The 20,847-nt window shown below is 37.4% G+C and overlaps 1 protein-coding gene across 1 annotated transcript in view; it reads right to left on the bottom strand.

Moving 5' to 3' along the window:
• slc25a46 (solute carrier family 25 member 46) overlaps positions 1-20,847 on the bottom strand; it is a 60,849-nt gene that overhangs the window by 12,161 nt on the left and 27,841 nt on the right. The window contains exon 6 of the mRNA XM_039759418.1: positions 12,006-12,062. Within this exon, the coding sequence (XP_039615352.1) occupies positions 12,006-12,062 (57 nt within the window). The remainder of the gene's footprint in view (positions 1-12,005; positions 12,063-20,847) is intronic.

The following is a 20,847-nucleotide window of genomic DNA, read 5'->3' as shown; positions in this document are numbered from 1 at the left end:
TAATAATAGCAAATCTTTACATTTATATAGCGCTTTTCTGACTGCTCAAAGCTCTTTCCACGCAGGGAGCAAACCCAGAATCTCCTTACTGCAAAGCAGCAGCACTACCACTGTGCCACGCATACGTTGTCATAGGAGCTGTGTGCGCTCTCTGTTGTTCACAATTACGGCCATGGCGTCGGAGTCAATGTGAGATTGAAAGACTTGGCATCTATATTCCTGAAAATATAAATTGCAAAATATGCACTGGAAGTCAGTGGTGTGTCACACCCTGTCAAAAGGAGGTGAAAAGGATTTCTGCTAAGAGAGTGGATAATGAAAAGTCAAAGGAAAATTCAGATTTCAGTACTCAGACCCCTGAATCAATACATTAGGCTACAGCACCCAACATCTTACTGCATGTCTAAATGAATAACTAAAGTATGCTAACATTACTGTCCAACTGGAAATGACAGAATATAGCTGTAGAGTTTTAATGTGCATCATGTCCATAGAAAGTAATGCTTATCTAATAATAAATGCTGTTGTTATGCTAAGTAATGATACAATAGTCAACATGACAGAAAGATGCCATGGCAGACAGAAGCCCTTCTCATAGGCATGGGGCCAAGTAGCAGCAGTGATCAATATAGGTGTGTGATTGCAAAGTACATATTTTTAATTAAGATTCTGTTGCTTTGAGCTACAAAGCTCTTGAATTAATAACAGTAATTTCACCTTCATATACAGTATTTTCTCAAGCGCAAGTCTTCTGCTTTGTCCCTACAACTCCAGGTGTTTAAAGTGTACGGATTGGAGGAAATTAGAATAAGCCCTGTGGTTGGAACCTTTTTGGTGGTGGATATCACTGCTATACGCTACAAATGTTTTTAATGAGTTGTCCGCAGACGTGTACTAACCATGTGATGACCCAGAGTAGTACAAAGCAAAATAACAACAATCATCATGACCATTAAGCAGCTGATTTAAAAACAAGTACAAATTACCACAAAAATCTACAATTGTAAACACAAAAATATGTAATGGAAATGGTACTGTGACCAAGACAGTGACATTTTCCAGGAGGGACCCAGCACCTAGTACCCCTGCCCCTTCTGCTATATCTGATTTATGTTGGAAACACTGAACAAATACAGTGGTACCTCGGTATACGTCTGCTTTGGAATAAGTCCCTTGGTATACGTCCTGTTTGGACACAAAAATTTTGCTTGGTATACGACTTGGAATATGAATCGCTGCTAACCTTGTTTACCTCTCTCGAGACAAAGCCACGACTGCCCACGGCGTTAGTGCCAGTTGCTAGCATTCAGAGAACAACCCGCGCTATAACTCTCTGTGAACTTTCACGTGTGTGATATAGCAGGTCCACAGCTATATAGCAGGTCCACAGCTACTGTCAAAGTCCAACTTTAGCAGCTTGGTGAGAGGGCATGGTGGTTATGTGGCTGAAGGTTGTCAGGGCAATTAGCGATGTGGACGTTTCTCACCAAAGTGCACATGTGAGGGACCGTCCACATTCATGATTGTTCCTGGGGCTGCTTATCTTGATAAACAAAAGCGCGAGTCAACTAGAAGGGGAGGAAAAAGAAACAACGGACGCGAGAGAGAGAGAGAGAGACCGAGCGAGAGCGCGCATGGATGGTGGCTGAAGCAGGAAGTGCGAAGGTCAGCTTCAAGTAGGGCGACTCCCCAGTTGGGAAGCAGGCACCGGGCTTCTTGTTTTTTTTTTTTAAAGAATGCTTCCTGCTTTTAACTTCGTTGTTTTTAAGAAGACTTTTTTCTATTGTTTTTAACCTCCACGTTTCACTTCTGATTTTATGGATTATTTATTGGAACTTTGGAGACTAAACTTTAATTTGAACACCTTGTTTTGTTAATTGTTTTTAATAAATGCACTTTGCACTTTTTCACCATCCCCTTGCTTTACCGATGAGATTAGCAGTGAGGCACATTACCGATGGTGTAGGATTCAAGAGCTCCCCGGCAGTAGATGGCAGCATACAGCAAACCTGCATCGTCAAAACGTGATTTTGTGTTTTTTTCATGTAAATTTGAATTGATTGTTGAAAAGTATGAAGGTGGCATGCGTATCCGGGACATGGCTGTTGCATACCGTTAGCTGAGAATGACGGTATCTAGGATTGTGAAAAACAAAGATGTTATTAAAAAGTAAAGTGAGGTAAAATTTTTATTTATTTCATCTAATTGCTTTTGTATTTATGTATTTTAGTATTAAGCAGTGTTTAAATTATTTTATACAACCCCATCAATGTATAATATGCCAATAGCAATAGGATTTTTTTTTTCATGGGAACGGATTCATCATTTTCCCATTATTTCTTATAGGAAAAATTTGTTTGGTATACGTCCTGTTTGGTATAAGTCAAAGGGTCTGGAACGGATTAAGGACGTATACCGATTAAAATCTTTATAAACGGCAGATTCTGCTTGAAAAGGAAGACCAAAAAAATCTAATACTGGGAAGCCAAATACCATCACAGTATAAGCAGAAGCCAGAAGATGGAATCTACTGTAAAATGCAACAGGTACAATTTACATTTAAGATATAATACAGTGAAGTGAAAAAGTGCTAAAACTGTTAGAAATTCTAACACCCCACAAGACCTCTATAAACCCGTTTAAAAGAATGAGAAGCCCTTTCATGGTCTCAGACTCCGTGAAACTTCAGTGAATGCTCATTTTTGCTGCAGTTTCCACTAATGTTTCTAATAGCATTCAGACAGAAGCCGTCTTGAGGGTCTTCTTTGTGGAGAGCTCTCCCCTTCATTTACACAGCTCTCCTCCAGCTATCCTGTGATGGCGGGGTACTCACAGCTTAACATATTCCAGTTTCTGGGACACGGATAGACTAGTGTGATAACAGTACATAATGTTGGTGCAAGTGTACTGTGCAGTTTATTACAACAAAGCAGGCAGTGTCCAAATAAACAGTGTGGTGCCGTTTCGCCAATAAGTAAATGATCCAGTAAAAATCAGTGCTTATCATGGGAGGTAAAAATCATTCAATAAATAGACAATCCACACAAGGCTTAAAATCAAGATTAAAATGCGGAGATTAAATCTGGATATTTTTCTTTCCTCCACCAGCGAACCTCAGAGCCTTTCTCTTGCCTCTTCCTGATCACCCAGAGGTTTCCACAGTGGGGTTGAGATGCCAGCAAGTGCAGTCATTCATTACACGGCCAACTAAGCCGTTCACCGCTGGGACTCCATCATCCCACCATCAACCTTCAGGCATCCATCCGTAGGATAGCCCTCAAAGCCCCTTCTTTCTACTCAGTTTCTTTTCAGTTCTTGTCAGTTCAAAACATGCATACATTTTATATTTTAGATTTAGTCCCTCAGTGTCACAGCAAAGGATGCTAAATTGGAATGCCTTTCTAATTACAAAGAAAAAAAAACAAGTATCAAGATCTTCAAAACGAAACTTACACTTTCTAACCCTAATATTTACAGTAACATTAACCAACCCAAACAGGATTTCTCTTTGTTGCTTGTTCAGGCATACTTTACTTAAACACACCCCACTCCTACAGATAACAACAATGTCTTGCCAGCACAAGTTTGACTGCTGACATTTAACAAAATGCATTTTGCAGGAAATTAAATGCCTACATTTGATGGAATGTTATTAGCAATGATAACCTTGCACAGATGTACTGCCAATTGACATTTTGAAGGAAACCATTCAAATCATTAAACATTCAGACTAGAGGTATGAAAATGGTTTGGGGTATTGATATACCAACTGACTTTATAATGAGCAAGTGTCCAACTCACATCTCAGTCACTGCTCTTGGCATTGGAACCTCTGCAGACATTTGTTTCCCCAACCTCTTGTGTCTGGGTGATTTTTTTCTGTCTTTCCCAGCTTTGACTAAGCATTAAAACCGACCAAGGAATAATGTTGCCTCTTGCATGTTTTGAAGCCAGGACTTGAAGTGAGCTAGCGTGCTGAACCAGCAGTTCTCGCTTACTATTTTATGAACTGAAAAATATAGTAGCATATAGGGGTCTGACCTCCAAGGGGGACACCCCAGTTCTGCGTGATACTGCTTGTGTGTTACCACCAAGCTGCCCCTTTAAGCCCCATTCTTTGTAGTTTATGTATCTAAGAGCGCTGGACAGCAGAATTTAAACTCATGTCTCGTTCCTTTGTATGATTACAGTCTCAACACTCAGCTGCAAAAAAAGGACGTGCTGCCTAAAAATTTCCCAATTAACTTAAAAAGCACACGTGTTGGCTACCTCATTAGAACATTAGAACACTCTAGACGAGAACAAGCCATTCAGCCCAACAAAGCTCACCAGTCCTATCCACTTATTTCTTCCAAGAAAATATCAAGTCGAGTTTTGAAAGTCCCTAACGTCTTACTGTCTACCACACTACTTGGTAGCTTATTCCAAGTGTCTATCGTTCTTTGTGTACAAAAAAACCTCCTAATGTTTGTGCGAAATTTACTCTTAAGTTTCCAAATGTGTCCCCGTGTTCTTGATGAATTCATTTTAAAATAACAGTCTCGATCCACTGTACTAATTCCCTTCATGATTTTAAACACTTCAATCAAGTCACCTCTTAATCTTCTTTTGCTTAAACTGTAAAGCTCAGCTCTTTTAATCTTTCCTCATAATTCAACCCCTGAAGCCCTGGAATCAGCCTAGTCGCTCTTCTCTGGACCTTTTCTAGTGCTGCTGTGTCCTTTTTGTAGCCTGGAGACCAAAACTGCACACAGTACTCAAGATGAGGCCTCACCAGTGCATTATAAATGTTGAGCATAACCTCCTTGGACTTGTACTCCACAGATCGTGCTATATAACTTAACATTCTGTTAGCCTTCTTAATGGCTTCTGAACACTGTTTGGAAGTTGATAGCTTGGAGTCCACTATGACTCCTAAATCCTTCTCATAAGGTGTACTCTCAATTTTCCGACCTCTCATTGTGTATTCAAACCTAATATTTTTACTTCCTATGTGTAATACTTTACATTTACTGACATTAAATTTCATCTGCCACAAATCTGCCCAATTCTGTATGCTATCCAAGTCCTTCTGTAATGATATAACGGATTCCAAATTATCTGCTAATCCACCTATCTTGGTATCATCTGCAAACTTAACCAGCTTGTTACTTATATTCCTATCCAAATCATTTATATATATTAAAAAAAGCAGCGGCCCCAGCACTGACCCCTGTGGAACACCACTCTTAACATCGGCCAGTTCTGATGAGGTTCCTCGCACCATCACCCTCTGCTTCCAGTGTTTGAGCCAATTCTGTACCCATCTAAAAACATCACCCTGAACTCCCACTTCTTTTAATTTGATGCCCAACCTCTCATGTGGCACCTTATCAAATGCTTTCTGAAAGTCCAGATAAATAATATCATAAGCTCCACTTTGATCGTATCCTTTTGTTGCCTCCTCATAGAATTCCAACATGTTAGTAAAACACGACCTCCCTCTTCTGAACCCATAATAACTCCTGTCCTTGCCATGTGTTGCTCAATCTTATCCTTAATAATTCCTTCCGTTAATTTTCCTGTGATGCATGTTAATCTTACTGGCCTATAGTTGCTTGGATCTGCCCTGTCACCCTTTTTATATAATGGCTTGGTACCTAACTCTTTAAAATGTCACCTAGCTGCAATCAAATCCATCAAGGTATTTTTGATATTTTTGGGATATTCAGTTTTTCTATCGGAGTTTCTCCTAGGTATTGATATATCAAAATGTCTTTTCTTAGCAGATACCTACTGACATTGATGTACCATCCTGCCAAATTTCAGCTTTTTAACTAAACAGTAAGATTTAATGAGTGAGTGGGTGAGTCATATATTTTATGCAAGTGCATATTGACTTTGTTTTGTATGTTACCAATTAATTTTCTTGTTCTTTTCTTGCAAATATTTCTTTGACAATTTCTAAAGCACTTTGCACTACATCCTGTGTATGAAAAGGAAAATAAATATTGCTGTTGTTGTATGCAGTGCACTCTAGCTGAGAAGGAGACGTAACAAAGGATGGAGCATGTCCCAGGACTCTTTCAGTTTTCATTTTCTGCCTGGACCAGACTCTTCATAACCCTAATCCTGAAAGAACAGCATGGTTTCAGTTAAATCAATTTTTTAATTAAAAGACTTTTCTCTGCTTTAGTAAAAAGTCTTTCGTTATGAATCCTTCTGTTATTGTCAAAATTTATTCTGCAAATTCCAGACTATGCAAACTTCTGCTTCACTTTTCTGAAGGCATTTTTTCCTCAGTGTCACAAGGAATGTTGCGGTGGCATGAATGGATGCGGTGCATGTCAGAGGATAAGGATGCACAAATGGTGTTCAGGAAACTAGATGGTGACCGCACCGCACATCCATTAGGGTCTACTGATTTTTACATTTGTGATGGAGGTAGTGAGCAGGAAAGTGTGTGAAAGATTGCCTTGGGAGCTCTTGCATGCCTATGATCTCATTTGATGGCAAACACTGAAATGGAATTGAAGGAGAAAACACTGAAATGGTAGGCTGGTTTGGAAGAAAAAGGCTTCAAGGAACAACCCAGGTTATGACTGAAGGTGATAGGAGGAGGAGCAGTGGAAGAGGTGGACATTGGGCAAAACTGAAACCAATGCACAGTCTTTAGGAAGTCGGTTAATAAAAGATGAAGAGGTTTGAAGGAGACACTCCAGGTGGCAAAATTCAACACGTACTAAAGAGAATGTGTGGCGGGGTGCAATATGCTGATGCACAAAATGTAAATTTAGATAGCTGCAATTCTGCGGTTTTATAGAAAGTACTGAACTTAAGTTTGTTAGATGGTGTGGAGCTTTATGCATGACAATACTGATGGGGCCATACCATAATATTCCTACATGTGTGCAGACACCTCCAATGTAAAAATTACCTTACCTAACTAATTATGTCTGTCCCTCTCTTCCTAATGGCGTACAAAACATGCAGGTTTATATACCTTTCACATTACAAAATGTCAAATCCAACAGTGGTAAACTGGTGCCAGCCCTGTCTTAACTGACATCTGATCATTGTAATAAAATCAGCAGACAAAATAGACTAATATAGTTTAAAATGTTACATCAGATCATTGTGATACCATCACCAGGTAAAATGCAGCAGTATACTTTTAAACATTACAAAAAGCGAACACATCGTAACCATCTGCTGCTCAGAAAAATCAATTGGTTATAAACTGCCTAATTTAAAACTGCAAAACTTCAAGCCTGAAATCGACCAGCCCTGAGGTGAAAAAGAACAAGCCAGAATAACGTGTACTACACAGAGTACACACACTACATAAGCTGAACTGCAAGCTGCATGCCTAAGAGCAGCACCACTGATTGTGGAAAGTTGTTTGCTGGTCAGTGTGAGGTGGACTATGAGGTTCTTTAAAACAGAGGAGTCATACTGCTGGCTTCGGTTCCATGAAGTGTGAGGAGCATATATGTTGTCTTCTTTGGTGGCTTTTTCAAATTTAGTACAGCCCTCATCAGCAGTGGGTGAAAAGTCTGACGCTGCATAATGTCTTGTGAACAATGTGCATTTTTTCAGATTGCTGTAGCTACCTTTAAGGGAGCAAATAGTAGTGGACGTGTCATACCTCTTAACTAGCATCTGCTGCCTAGCCTTGACTGTGAAAATCTCAAACCCGAAGAGCAAGTTAGAAGTTTATTTCTTACTTCGAGTGAAGAAATGCCACTGCTTAGGTAGTGAGTGCAAATGAAGGTGTGTGCACAGCAATGGTAACACAGGTGAGAGGTGCGGGGAAAAAGGTTTGGGAGCTGTTCCCCATTCTGACTTCTAAAGAAGTCTCTCCAGAATTAGGCCAAAGTTGATGAAAGCTTGCTCTGTGGGAGTAAGACATGGCCGATTAAGTAGAACATTTTCCAGGTCTGAAAGAATGGAGATGATAAGGATAAGATGGATATATAGAGTGTCACGGAGAAAATGTAATTGAAAGACTTGGTGTAGAGGCTTGGTAGGAGAAACAGAAGTTAAGATGAAAGTTGTGGGAATGAGGCTAAGAGGAATGTCATAGAAAATGTGGTTAGAGGCGTTGTCCTTTGAAAATAATCCAACGACAAATAATTATAGGGACCATAGAGAGTGGAGGAAAATAAATTTGTGGGCAAACGACTAACCTGTGTAAACCTGGAAAATGGCAGTATTGATACGAAGTATTAAAAATGGGGATAAACTGTCATATTTTCAATTGGTAAAAGTCTATGTATTATTTTACTTATCCACTTCATTTAATTCCTAAGTGTTTCAGCACAATGCAAAGATAGTAGACCAGTAATCTATTCACTTTTGATTACTGTCTAACCAGTGAATGGTTGGGTGGTCTGAAGCCAATCTTGGCATCATAAGACCCAAGAGAGGAAGCAATCCTGAATGGGGCATAAATCCACCACAAAGTAAACTCACTCACACTAGACAAATAGTCTAAGCTTCATGTCTCTGGATGTGGGACGAAAACCTGTATATTTACATAACCACTCATGAGGATGTCATGCAGGCAGTGCAGGTGTGAGGCAGTAGGTAGTGCTTGCCATGGCGCAACCGTGCCATTCACAGACAAGAAAATGATAATCCATTCTACTACAGAGGATCTAATTCACTGTTACTTGCATATCAACTAATTGTTTCAAAACACTTGCGTTAGAATAAGAGAGCATCATTTTCAATTTCATCTCTTTGAGTAAATTCACTGTTGGTTATAAAGCATACAGCTTTCTTAACTTTATTAAATAATGAAACACATTTTTGAGCAAATAATATTCTAAATTTTTACAATAAAAACACAATCAAATACGATAACTACTTAATGGACAATGTAATTAAAAGGTCACTAAAAGTCACTGATTAAGAATTTGGTAGTTTCCAAGATCAGAATTGGGCAAGAATGAAAACTTTCAGATTCATTTCTGTACAAAACCACTAGCAAGCACCTTTTTAGTTTTTCTTTTCGATTTTGTTTATAAATTCTTACCACTAACAGGACACAAAAAAGCCTGTCCACCCCCAAAAGAACTATTTCTTCTTATATTGTTTTTGTCTATATTGGCTAGTACTACCAAATAAAGGAGTGCCCGTAATGGATCATAACCTTTAAAAATGAACATATTCATCCAGTAAATGCTAGTCCGGTATGAAATGTTCACTAACATATGGGTTCCTCAAATTATATTTACCAGCTAAATACATTCACTGTTGTCAGAATCGTTTACATTTCTTATAAAAAATGAAATAATTTGTGAAGGCTTATATTTTCTGAAGCAATCAAAACTAAATTAAACAAACATCAATACATATTAGATGGTGATCACAAGTATAAAATCAATCAGTCTCAGCTAAATAGAGTTTAAAAGCTTACTCTGTTTACTCTAATTTGCATTTGCAAGATAAATTCCCATGTGTGCTCCGAGCACTAAATAAATTTCATCATAAATTCTGCCAACAACACTTTGGGGAAATAACCAAGCAGATGGTGAACTAATTTTCCTCATTACAATGTTAACAGAACATTATTTTATCGGACAGTATTTCAATATTACACATCAATATGCAATTTTGGTAATGCAAGTTTGATTACATCCTTTAAAATTACCTTAAAAATTGTATTTATTAGAGATATAAATTAAAGTTAAAGAATAAATTAGATGCATCATATAGTCACACACACAATGGCCGATATTGATTGCAAAAACCAAAATTGAACAAGGTGTCTGTCCATTTCTCTGTAGGGTTAGCTTGGTCTACCATAGAAAGAAATAAATAAGGGATGGCTTTCCTGAATGACTGAGGAGTACAAAACCGAGCATGAAATTAATGCTCTCCATATTAGCCGTAGGGCATTCATGTATAAAAGAGTATACAAAGGACTACCAAAATGTGGTCATAGAATATAACAGAGAATTGTCAAGATGTTTAAAAAAATGAAAATATGATGTAGCAAGTGTGTTTGTTTCAGTAGCAATTGTGGAAAGTGAATTTTGCCAGAATTTATTTATTTGTCATACTGTTTTATTTTGAGTGTATTCTGTATGCTTATTTTTTTTTAATAAATACACACTCACACACACACACACATATACTGTAAGGGCCAAATGGGATGGTTTTTTCCTCAGACGGGAGGCTCCAAGAGGACAGACAGGCATCCCGGCCAAGGGAGAGAAAAGTACCATACCCAAACAAGACTTCTTAGCTGGATGGACAGACACACCAACCAGGACAGAAGAAGATTCCTTACCTGGACAGAAAGCCCTAGGCAGATGGACAGGTGTCCGGACCAGTTATATTTTTGCACCTTTCATGATCAGGTTTAATGAAAAGACCAGGAAACCACTGTCTCTGGGGTATGTTTAATACCTCTGGACGCAAGATGGCAGCAGCTCTGGATAACAGGGCCTGACTGGAAACCAGCAGGGAATGGTGGGAATTGTAGTCTGGAAGCTCAGCCCTGCTGGGGTCCGTTGGTGCCACAAGAGGGCACTGCAGGGAAATACAGTGGTGTGAAAAACTATTTGCCCCCTTCCTGATTTCTTATTCTTTTGCATGTTTGTCACACAAAATGTTTCTGATCATCAAACACATTTAACCATTAGTCAAATATAACACAAGTAAACACAAAATGCAGTTTTTAAATTCACACAGGGCCATGTAGGTTTGGATTTTTTTTCTCCCTAAATAATAAAAACTGCATTTTGTGCTTACTTGTGTTATATTTGACTAATGGTTAAATGTGTTTGATGATCAGAAACATTTTGTGTGACAAACATGCAAAAGAATAAGAAATCAGGAAGGGGGCAAATAGTTTTTCACACCACTGTATATTCTCTATTATTCAGGACATCCTTGTGACCCAGAAGTACTTACAATGGACCAGAGCCCTAGCACCTGAAGTACTCCCAGGTCCTTAATAAAAGGGACTGCACTGCATGTCCAGGTGAGTCGGAGCTGAGAGGAAGGAAGGCAACACTTGATTGGGAGAGAGCAGTGCAGTGAAAAGAGGGAAAGTACGAGGAGAGACAACTTGCTTTTGTGCTTGTGTATATAAGGTATTTGTAATAAACGCTCCTTTGAGTTGAACCCTGGATTGTGCTTGTGTATTTGGGGCTCCCTGGTGCCCCCTAGCTTTCAAAATACAACACATTACTGTGTACAACTGCTGGTGCCAGACATGGTGGTTCAAGCTTCTCAGAAACAGCTGCCTAGCATTATTACACACTGTATTATTTCCAGAGTTTACAGAGGATAATACAACAAGCCAAAAAAAAAATTTAGTAAGAGGTCAGAGAAGAAAGTCAAAACATCACTGAAACAAATAGAAAGGATAGTAAATACTCCAATAACAGGGCTCTGCAACAGCTGCATGCAGAGAGACATCTCTGAATGCACATGGAGCTTGAAGGAGATATGCTACAACAGCAGAAGATCAAGTAGATCACTCCTATTATATAAAAAAGGGAAATGAGGCTATAATGGGTACAATATAACCAAAGCTGGATCCCAGAAGACTGGAAAATGTTACCTGATTTTTTATTTGTTATAAATGTGTATGTCCTTAGATGTTAACTCCTTACTTGTACCTGGGCTTTGGCTTCCCACAATCACATAGATATAACTTATAAGTACATATAAGTACTTAATTTGGGAAGTTAATGAACAAAACAAGTGGACAGACAGTATTACCACCATCAAAAGCATACAGTCTGTGCAAGACTATATAAAACATCACTAGTTAGCAGATTTTCTGTTTTAAAGATGACTGCATAGTTAAAATTGCTTTTCTGTTGCAGGTGCTCTGCATTTGGTAATGACATTTCAAGCCAACATACATGCAACAGCCTTAATTATGGCTCTTATGCAATTACACTGAAATGATGCACAAAATAATATTGCAAGTATTACTGTTTATTACTTTTTTTTTTTTTTTAAGAAGTTAGAAAGAGATCTGGTACTCCAATAGATCTTACCCTTTCAAAAGTAAATGTCCAGCAATTTGTTTGGGATTCCACTTCCGTGAGAGTTCTCTGGAATTAGAACATATCAAATATGTTACATTTTAATTATTAAAAAAATTATTTTCTATTAAAGTATATACAACAATTACTTTAAAATAGACATTGATTCTAAGGAATGTGGATTTAATTTGCAATGATTGAATATTTATTGTTAAAATGTAATGTACATTACAGGGTCACAAACCTTAATGCTAAATTGCAAAGAAGAGGTAGAAGAGGACATTTTCTAAATAAATATCAGAACTTATAACAAAAAAAAAAACCAAAAAAAAAAACACTGGAACACATTTGCAGTGCCTGACATGTTGGCTACCAGTACAGAAATGTAAATAGCTTTACCATTTTAGAAATGTTGCACGTGTCTAAGCAATTGGAGAATATAAAACTCGTATTACTTCTCTGTAATGAAGAGACAGCTGAGCCTACTACAGCTGGAGCAAATGAAGGAATACTCTGTGTTCTCCAAAGAAAATTACAGGTTCTATTAGTGGAATATCACATGTTAAGAAAAATGTAATAGACGATTATTTTAAGAACCTGAGACCTAGCTCCAAACTCCCATACCGAGCTAACATTTTAGAAAAGGTAGTTGAACAACAGCCAACTGTGTTGCTTAATAAATATCAAGTTTTAGATCCATTTCAGTCTGCCTTTAGGAAACAACATTCCACAGAAACAGCACTTCTTAAGGTGGCTAATGAACTTCTGATGGCTGCTAATGCAGAGGAGTGTTCCATCCTTGTACTTTTGGATCTTAGTGCAGCATTCGATACTGTAGACCATACACTCCTAATTAATAGGTTAAAGCGTTGTGCGGATATCACTGGAGCTGCCTTAGACCGGTTTACTTCTTATTTGGCAGAAATGAGTTTCTCAGCGTGAGCGAGTACCTGTCAGGCCCAGCATCCCTGTCGTGTGGAGTGCCGCACAGATCTGTTTTTGGGCCAGTGTTAATTTCTTTGTACATTCTTCCTTTAGTTTGAATTTTAAGTTCTTTTAAAGATATCTCATAACACATTTATACTGACGACATTCAACTTTCATGCTTTTTTAAACCACAACACCAAATTATCTGCCCTGGTCGAATGCCTGAATGAAATTAATAAATGGCTGTTAATTTTTTTACAACTCAATTCTAAAAAAAACTGAGGTTTAAATTATTGCCCCATTAAATCTGCATGCAGACATCAGTCTCAGGTTATCGGCTATTTCACCCAATTTTAAATCTTGTGTCCGGAACCTGGGTGTTATGTTTGACAAGTCTTAAAACCTTGATGCTCATGTTAGGTTCTTATCTCGCTCTCATTTTTACCATCTGAGAATTATATCAAAGCTAAGAACAATTGTATCTGAAATGGAGACATTACTGCAGGCTTTTATCTTTTCATGTCTTATTATTGTAATTCTTTATTTACAAGATTAAACAAGACATTGCTGCTGCATCTCCAGCCTATTCCGAATGCTGTTGATACATTGTTAAACAGCTCCAGTAAGTGTTCTCACGTTACTCCGATTTTATCTTTGTTTTATTGCTTTCTGGTGGAATTTAGAATTCATTTTAAAATTTTCAGAATCACCTATAGAGCTCTGCATGGTCAGACACCATAATATATTTCAAATTTTTTACACCATTATACTACCAGTTGCCCACTTAGGTCATCTAATCAGACTTGTGGGGATTGGGCTTTTCAGTCTGTTGCACCAAAATGGTGGAAGAGCCTTCCTTATGTTTTACAGGCTGCTGATACAACTGGTACATTTAAGAAACAGTTGAAGAGTCAATGCTTTAGGTTAGCATATGGGTAGCCTTTTTTTGGCTCTTCCATTTTATATTCATTTGTTGAAATGCTAGTTTAATTTTATTTTTTACTGTTTGAAACTGTGTGTTTTAATTGCTTTCTATTGTTAATTATTCACCTTACCAGAATGTAAATAAATCCAAAGAATTATATACTCAAGCTACCAATTTTTATTTTTATTTCTGTTATTAGATGGATAATAAGCCTGTTGTTATCAGCTGAAGCCCCAAGGTGGAGCTAATCAGATGTGATTTTATTTTCTGTTACTATTATAAGGTATAGCCTTTACTTTATATCTACTTTTGATAGAACTTATTTTAACTGTACTTACACAATTCACCATAATTACTTAGAAAAGCAATCCCTTGCTGAAGAATATCATATGGATTATAAACCAACATACTTAGAATTTATTTTTAAGATCTGGGCATCTTGCACAATATAAAAGTGAGAAAATAAACTGCTAGACATCTCTTCATAATTAAATTAAACATATTGGTAAATAAATATCAAATGTTTTCACACATTCTTTCATTTCACAGGGGGCCCAGCCTATCCCAAAGGCAATACACTACATTAATGCACACATCCTCAATAACTTATATTGGATCAATTTTCAGACTAATAAAAATTATGGTAAATAAAGTGTGTTAAATTTTCAGACAACTTAATTTGATTTTATTGTAATTTAATTTAGAATACTACAGGTACATGTGGTATCTGAGAAAAGAAAAATGTAATGTTTCTGAGAAATCTTTTTTCACCTAATTTATAGATAACATGCAGTATATAACTAAAGCAACAAACATATAGTGGCTGACAAAACCAACGGCCACGCCATTTCATTTAATGAAATATAAACGGTTTTGATACGAGTACAGCTGTTCAAGAACAGACACCTGGCAGCCAGCTGTCCACATGAATGAAAAGCCCTACCTTACCATTCTACTCAAGAACAATAAATGATTTCTGGCTGTAGTTACTACTGAGAACGCAACATGCTGATGAGCTGCTGTTCAAGTTTAGGATGATCACTCTAATTATGTTGTAAACTGCTCATCTCAGTAAACTTCATTTTCAAATGAAAACCATAGCAGAGAGAGTTACAGCCTCCAACAGAATTGCTCAGATCCAGTTAAGTCTTTTTTTACTTTTACTGCGGTATACTTGGCAGACACCTTTACCTGAGGCAACTGCAGAGATTAGGAAACATTTCAATTAATTATGTGTATTTCTCACATTCAAGGCACATACTCACACATTAAGTGATTGTCCTATGTGTGGTTTTAACCCTGCTGCAGCCTTCTGATTTAAAGTTTTAAGGGTTTAGCCACTACAACACACCAACTCACTCACAAATAGTGACAAAGCTTATCTATACAGAGGTTTAGAATTTAGAAAGTGTCTGTGTATGTCTCAGGTTAATTTGTAGGCAGACACCATTATTGTTGGATGACTCACACAGAGAAAAACTACTGTATGATCATTACTCATAATTAGTACTTGTTGAAAAATAGCATTCACTGAAAGACTATCATGATGACATCTGTAAAAACAAATGCTTTTAGCAATGGTGGCAATAAAACACTGACATCTTGTGGGGAGATAAAATAATAATAAATGTGCGAGTATAGTTCAACTACCATTGAAACTAATGTAATGTAATTCTAATGTAATTAGAACAGGAGAGTAATTTGACAAGACTTTACCTCTAACAGAGCTTACTAACACTAATTACTTAAAAATAACATCAAATTGAGTTATAAAGATCCTGAAAGTCTGCCACACTACTTGTTCATTTATTCCATGTGCCTAGAGTTCTATCTGTGTGGGGTAAAAGGTAAAAAAAAAAAAAAATGTTTGTATGAAATTCATTCTTGAGTATTTTCCAAATTAGGATCTACTATAACAATTTAATTAATAATTTCAAATAATTCAAAAATGTTACCTTATAGTTTCCATTTGCTGAAAACTCAAATATTTCCACTCTTTCCTCGTGGCTTAAACTTTGCATTCCCAGAATTAGCCTGGCTCCCCTTCTCCGGACCGTCTCTAGCACTGCTATGTATTTTTTTGTAACATGCAGACCAAAACTGTGCACACGACTCCAGGAGAGACCTCACAAGTATGCTGCAGAGCTTCTTAAATCCTAAGCGGCCCAGTACTGGGTTGACAAAGGTTCAAAAAATGCTTTAAAACACCTTTCACCATGTATCATACGGACAAACTACGCCAAACATGGACACAAACAATACCTCATTTGAAAGCCACAGGGGTCTACTACACACTGTTGCAGTATGTTCAGTTGACTTTCAGTCTGGCATGAAATCATAAGTGTGCTGCGTCATACAATGTCATCAAAAAAAAAAAACAGTCTAGTAATTTTTCTGTACAAGCAATACCCAAGTTTTATACCGTCGACCCCCGCAAAGTCGCGGTTCAGAGTTCGCGGCCTCAGTCGTTTGCAGACATTTCCTTAGAACCTAACTAATAATTGTTCTCGGAAACCGCAAATATCCTCCGTAATTTTTTTATGGCTTTTTAATGGCAATACTGTACTGTAGAAATAACACAAAGAAACCGTAGAGGAAAATGCGGCATAGGATGGTGAAATACCCCTGTACTCAGAGGCGGGAGGTTTAAAAGTAGCCAATCCGAGAGCGTTATTCATTTCTCCTTGCTGCTGATTGGCTGCTGCCCTGTGACATATCTCCCGCAGATGCAGCCCAGCATTCCCACATCATAACAGTTTACCACATGCTACAAACTCAAGTGTTTCGCTGAGTGTTCTTGTGTTTTTCATTTTGTCCTTCTTAAAGCCCTAAGATGCCGCTCAAGTGCCTGAAGAAGAGGTGCCATCTGAGGAGCTATAAATCCCCTGCTTTGCTGTGCATTCATTATCTTCATTACATACCTTCATCGTACTGCACAGCTAATTCATCATCACCTTCAATCAATATCATTCATTATTGGTGAGTACCTGTACATTTTACTGTATTTTTATTAAATTAAATTATTACTGTATTTACCCTACTTATACCAAAGAAAACGACAGCGCATACCAAAGAAAACACTCCTGCATGAATTACAGTATATATAGGGGTAACATCTGTATTTTACATTCTAGCACTGCGGGAGACATTGCAGTACAGGACTATACAATATATGGGTTTACCTTTACATTCTTTTTTTTTTTTAGGGTAATGTATTAAGAAATGAAATTAAAGGGTTTTGGGGGCATATTTAGGGTTTAAACTATAAAAATAGGCATTTGTTTGACCACATCCAAAATTTGCATTTTTTCACAATTCGCGCGTGCTCTAGGAACGTAATCGGGGCATCACTATACATCAAGGAAAAGGTCTCGAGCAAACTGCAAATGCGTGCCAAAAAACTGGAGAAAATGTAACAGGTCACGTGTGGATTGTTGCAAAAATATACAAGTAACATATCAACACTTACAGCAGGTTGTCCTGAGCAAAACGTGCCTATACACTTGCATGTCTGAAGAAGAAGTCTCGAGAAAGACGACATAATCCATAAACACAGCCACTGTTATGGGATTGAACCATCAGGTGATTCTGGGGGGGCTGCTCTTGCTGAGTGGGGTATACCACCTCAAAACTCATACCATTGGATAACTGAGACTATGACTTTTCTAACGACACCAAATATGGCCATGTTTGCCCTGTCTTTGCAGAATGTCTTGGTGAGCTGGAAAGTTCAAGTGCGACATTTGTGTGTTGTCAAATACAACTTCAAAAAGAAGCAGCGAATATAGATATATTATATATCAAAATTTACGGCCGTCCCTGCTGAATAAAACTAAACCAAGCTCATCACAATATGAGGAACCACTAATGAGAAATTGACCATTAAAGCGAAGGTGGGTATGACATGATGGCAATAATGATCTGGCGGTTCTGGTTGGATGGCTAGCTCAGTGGGTTGTGCCATCAAAAGCTTTATACCATTTCATAATTGAGAACGAGACGTATCCAACAATATATAACATGTTCACGTTTGAAACAAAGGATAGTGCCAAAGATAACAAAAATAAACACAAATAGTAGCTTTATTTTTTTTTTTTTGTTTAGGGGGTGTGTGTACGTGTGTGAATATGTGATAAATATGTGTGTGTGCGTGTGTATATATGAGAGAAATTATTTACATTTTATATAAATATTTTATACTATTTTGTATAAATGCTATATTTATTTTTTGGGCATACCTGCCTGGAAAGGATTTTGAGGTGGGAGGGGTGCCCATTGTGCCAAATGCTGTCACTATTTATTTCTTTGTGTTATCACAGGAACAGTTGACATGTCTGGGAACACCGCAGAGGTGAAAAAACTGACCTGGTTTTGCATGAACCTGAAATATACTGTATTTTATAACATAAATTTGAAAAAAGAAAAAAAAAAATCAGTGTCCGCCTATGTTATTTTTGCTATTTTGGCATATGTTTTTGAGTAAAGGAATGCTTAAATTCAACACAAAAACAATTTCTATCACATTTGCATAATAAGGCTTTATTATGGTGTTATTCCCTTAGGCAGAAAATAAAGAAAAATGCTCTCGGGTGGCATGGGGTTATAACCTTCCATGACTTGCACACCACACATTGTGATACAGAACTTAACATCCTATTAAATAGCCTTCTCGATCACCTTCTTCTGAACACTGCTTGAATGAAGATAATGATGATTCCAAGGCTATCCTCATAGAGATGTACTTTAACATTTTTAAATAGTCCCATTCACATCAACATCAACTAATTCAGAAGAAAGGTCCTTGTGACATAACCCTTTGCTTCTGGTGCTTTAGCCAATTCTGCAACCATCCACACATTGCCACCTGAATTCCATGTTCTCTTACTTTAAATCAGTAGCCTCTTATGTAGGAACTTATCAAAAGTCAAGATAACTAATAATATATACACCTCTTCGATTGTATGGTTTTGTTGCTTCTTCATAGAACTTGAGAATATTATTGAAACATAATCTCCCAGGTCTAAACTCATGCCAAGTATTCACTAATACCACCAGTGCTTGACATGTTGTGCTTGCTTCCTTAATACTTGCTTCCATTAATGAGCTCATTATGCATATTAAGCTTACTGGTATGCAGTTATGTGGATTATTAGCCCAATCACCTTTTTCTGTAATGAGATAACATTTGAGAACTTCCAGTTCTTTGGGATTTCCCAAATGTCAAGGGTTTATAAACATACTTATTAAACTCTTTATGTGCTCTAGAATAAATGCTATCTAGTCCTGATGAATTGTTTGATTTTAACCGTTTTAATCAATGCAGCACTTTTTCCAACTATAATTTCCACATCACTAAGTAAGTAGCTTCTGGGAGATTATCATTTTTTTATATATATATATGATCAATTCAGAAAAATGTGAATTTAGGGCTTTCACTATTTTAGTTTGTCCTTTTTATGACAAGCAGTAATCAGCATTAATATATTTTAAAATTTACAAAAGAATATCTTATAAAATAAACCCTGCAGTTTTCCCTGTTTTCTAACCTCCATTCCAAAGATGTGAGTGCCAGGTTAACTGCCATGTAAGACTGCGCCCTCATGAGTAAGAGTGTGTGGTTATATTTATCTATAAGCTCTGTGAATGACTAGCACCACGTTCAGTGTGGGTTCTTTTAAGAGGCACTTGCGCTGATCCGATTGATACTAAAATTGGAATTAAAGTGGGCTTGGTAAGCAACTATACAAATGCACTTCTTTATCTGAATGATGAATAGTAATTTTCTCAAACTAAATAAAGAGAAAACTGAAATTTTAGTAATTGGCAATAATGGATTCAATGAGGTTATCAGAAATAAACTTGATGCATTAGGATTAAAAGTTAAGACAGAAGTAAAAAATTTAGGGGTAACTGTTGACTGTAATCTGAATTTTAAATCGCATATTCATCAGACCACTAGGACAGCATTTTTTCACTTAAGAAACATAGCTAAAGTTAGACCTCTTATATCATTGAAAGATGCTGAGAAATTAATTCACGCTTTTGTTTTCAGTCGACTAATTACTGTAACGCACTCCTCTCAGGACTACCCAAAAAAGACATAAATCGATTGCAACAAGTGCAGAATGCAGCTGCTAGAATCCTAACTGGGAAAAGAAAATAAGAACACATTTCTCCAGTTTTGATGTCACTACACTGGTTACCTGTGTCATTCAGGATTGACTTTAAAATACTGCTTATGGTTTATAAAGCCTTAAATAATATCACTCCATCTTATATATCGGAATGCCTGACACGTTATATTCCAAATCTTAACCTTAGATCGTGAAATGAGTGTCTTCTTATAATTCCAAAAGCTAAACTTAAAAGAAGTGGTGAGGCGACCTTCTGCTGCTATGCACCTAAAATCTGGAATAGCCTGCCAATAGGAATTCGCCAGGCTGATACAGTAGAGCACTTTAAAACACTGCTGAAAACACATTACTTTAACATGGCCTTCTCATTACTTCACTTTAACTTAATACTGATACTCTGTATGTTCATTTCATCATAATAACTATTCATGGTGGCTCTAAAATCCATACTGACCCCAACTCTCTCTTCTGTTTCTTTTTCCGGTTTCTTTGTGGTGGCGGCCTGCGCCACCACCACCTACTCAAAGCATCATGATGCACCAACATTGATGGACTGAAAGCCAGAAGTCTACGTGACCATCATCATCAGGGGCCTCATGTATAAACGGTGCGTACGCACAGAAATGTTACGTAAGAACTATTCCACGTTCAAATCGCGATGTATAAAACCTACACTTGGCGTAAAGCCATGCACTTTTCCACGGTACCTCATGCCTTGTCGTATGCAAGTTCTCCGCTCGGTTTTGCAGACTGGCGGCATCCAGCGTCAAAGCAGTGCTACTGTTCCTGTGTGGTTACTCATTATTTTCCTGACGCGGCTTTATAAATACACCGAAACTAACCGCATATTGTTTATTAGTGTAATGCA

This window comes from Polypterus senegalus, chromosome 7, assembly GCF_016835505.1.
Source record: "Polypterus senegalus isolate Bchr_013 chromosome 7, ASM1683550v1, whole genome shotgun sequence".
NCBI classification, from domain to species: Eukaryota; Metazoa; Chordata; class Cladistia; order Polypteriformes; family Polypteridae; genus Polypterus; species Polypterus senegalus.
The sequence above is the reverse complement of the archived record's forward strand: the minus strand, read 5'-3'. Positions and strand labels throughout refer to the sequence as shown.